The sequence below is a fragment of the Vicia villosa genome, unplaced genomic scaffold, assembly GCF_029867415.1.
Source record: "Vicia villosa cultivar HV-30 ecotype Madison, WI unplaced genomic scaffold, Vvil1.0 ctg.000371F_1_1, whole genome shotgun sequence".
NCBI lineage: Eukaryota > Viridiplantae > Streptophyta > Magnoliopsida > Fabales > Fabaceae > Vicia > Vicia villosa.
In genome coordinates this window covers 177339-179737 of record NW_026705172.1, presented here as the reverse complement: position 1 = coordinate 179737, position 2399 = coordinate 177339, and the positions used below count along the sequence as shown (strand labels likewise).

The 2399-nt window shown below is 32.4% G+C and overlaps 1 protein-coding gene across 1 annotated transcript; it reads right to left on the bottom strand.

Annotated features, from left to right (window-relative positions):
- Positions 1–870: 870 nt before the first annotated feature.
- On the bottom strand, positions 871–1593 carry LOC131627605 (uncharacterized). Its single transcript, XM_058898445.1, has one exon. It carries the CDS (start codon positions 1591–1593, stop codon positions 871–873), a length of 723 nt encoding a protein of 240 aa, XP_058754428.1.
- Between the last annotated feature and the right edge of the window lie 806 nt (positions 1594–2399).

The following is a 2399-nucleotide window of genomic DNA, read 5'->3' as shown; positions in this document are numbered from 1 at the left end:
TTACTTTTACTAAGCACAAAAACTTGCTTCAGACACAAATCGTTAATGGAAGAGGATCGAAAATGGAAGAAATAAAGAAGAAATCAGAAGGGAGCGCAAAAGAAGAAATCAGAAGGGAGCGCAAAAAGAAGAAATCAGAAGGGAGCACAAAAGAAAATGAAGAAGAAAATGGTTTCAGAAAAAGAAAATGAAGAAGAGTAATGGCTGCAGAAAAAGAAATGAAGAAGGACAATGGAAGAAGGACACAGTGGAAGAAGGACGGTGAAGAAAGGTGTGTTGTACGTTTGCAAAGAAAGGTGTAAGGGATGGTGGTGATATGGTGTGTGTTAGTGAAGTGAGTGACCATTAGGGACAGCTAATCTAACGGCTCTTGTTCATTTGGAAAAAAAAGAGGAAAAAATGGTCTCTCACGGTGAGAGACCTATGGCACTTGCGCACCTTAGACGGCGCCATAGTTATACTTGGTTAAAATAGTAGAGCTATGAGTTAGTTACTTACAAAACACAGGCTATGTTATGCTATGTGCAAGTGTAGCTTAAGTTAAATGTGGATTAGACACTATAAGTAGACTTGTAAGTTGTAATGATCATAATTTGCTAAAAAAAATTAAAAATTAAAGTTGTCAATTCCATTCCAAAATAAACTAGAATCAAAATGATCCCTTTTCAATATCGTAAATTATGTTGTAGACAATTAATTGTGTGATAAAAAAAAACAAATTTCAAGTCTACTCTGTTATAAATTATAAGTTTATTTCGAGCACGAGTATGATGGTTTTAAAAGTTAAGTATGATATGTTTGTTCATTAAAGACTTATTTTATATTTTTTTTATGAACAAGAGGGCCGAAACCCAGAAACAGAAAAAAAAACTACACTGCTACAACTCTAGAGGTAGCTAGACCAAGGGAGTCTTTCAGAATCAAATTCGCGATATGTTTGGGGAGATCTTTAAAAATGCAAAAACCATTCTGCCAAACTCTCGTCGTTTTAGCAAAATCATCTGCAATGACATTGGCTTCCCAAAACGTATACTCTAGAATCACCACGTCGAGCTTGGCCATAAGCAAGTGAATTTGACGGATTAAGGCCAAACTAGTGTAATCATGATTATCCTTCTGCATAATTGCATCTCTCACCCTCTTAGCATCCATATTCACGATGACTTTCGTGTAACTTCTGGTTAGCGTGAGATTTAGACCAGTAAAAACTTCCCAAGCCTCCACCATGAACGCATTACACGTGCCAAGAAACTTGCAAAAGCCACAAATCCAGTTGCCCCTACTGTCTCGAATAACACCCCCACAACCTGAATAATTATCTTTTCCACAGGATCCGTCGATATTAAGCTTTACAAAATCCGGCTTTGGGGGGCTCCAACAGATTGTATCTTCCCTTAGCTGCTTGTCTACAATCTGCTTCTGCATTATAATTGCATTCTTGTAGTACTTAATTATGTCAGCAATGATGCTTTCATTATTAAGCGGTCTTGTATGATTATCGGCATAAATGTCTTTATTACCCCAAGTCCAATTAGCATGACACCCGATGGCACATGTATTGCACCAATCCGGATAAACATTATGACAGTTCATGTTCAACTGAATCCAGTCCGGCAAATTCTATATTAATTTAACTAAATAATGTTACATATGTTTAAATAGTTTAAGAGTCTGTTGGGTTCAAATGAGAGAGAGGGGAGGGGATGGGTTTTAAAGGAGGGAATGGGATAGGAGGGGAGGTGAGGGATTTTTTTAATCAGATAAGTGTTTGGTTCAAAATAAGAGAGGGGAGGAGAAAGGAGGAGTTTTAATTAAAAATATGTTTGGTTCAGGAGGGGAGGGGAGAAAGTTTTATTAATAAATTATATTTTTACCCTTATGATCTTATATAATATATTATTCAAATATGAAAAATTCATAAATATTTTTTTGGTAGTAAATTTTTTTATATTAAAGGAACAAAAACGTTATAATTCACCATAAAATTAATAAACTAAGTACCCTTGATTCATATTATATCTCTCCGGTACAGATGAAACTATATGCTAATAACAATTTTTAAATAGTGATGAATCATCTAACAAAACAAATATATAAAATAAGGTATTATTAAAACTAATAATTTAAAATTTTTAATAAAATGAATAAAAAATAAAATAAAGTGAATGATTTAAAATTTGATGTAAAAGAAAATATAATAGGATAAATAATAAAATTATAAGAAAAAATGAACATAAATAAATATTTAAAAAATTATAAAAATAATGCAATGATTATGATTTGTATTAAGTAAAAAAATTTGAAAATAATTTGAAGGTGGATAATAGTTATAATAAGTTGATGAAAACAATCGAAAAAATTTACATAGAAGAGAAGCATTAAAACGAAAGAAAATAAAT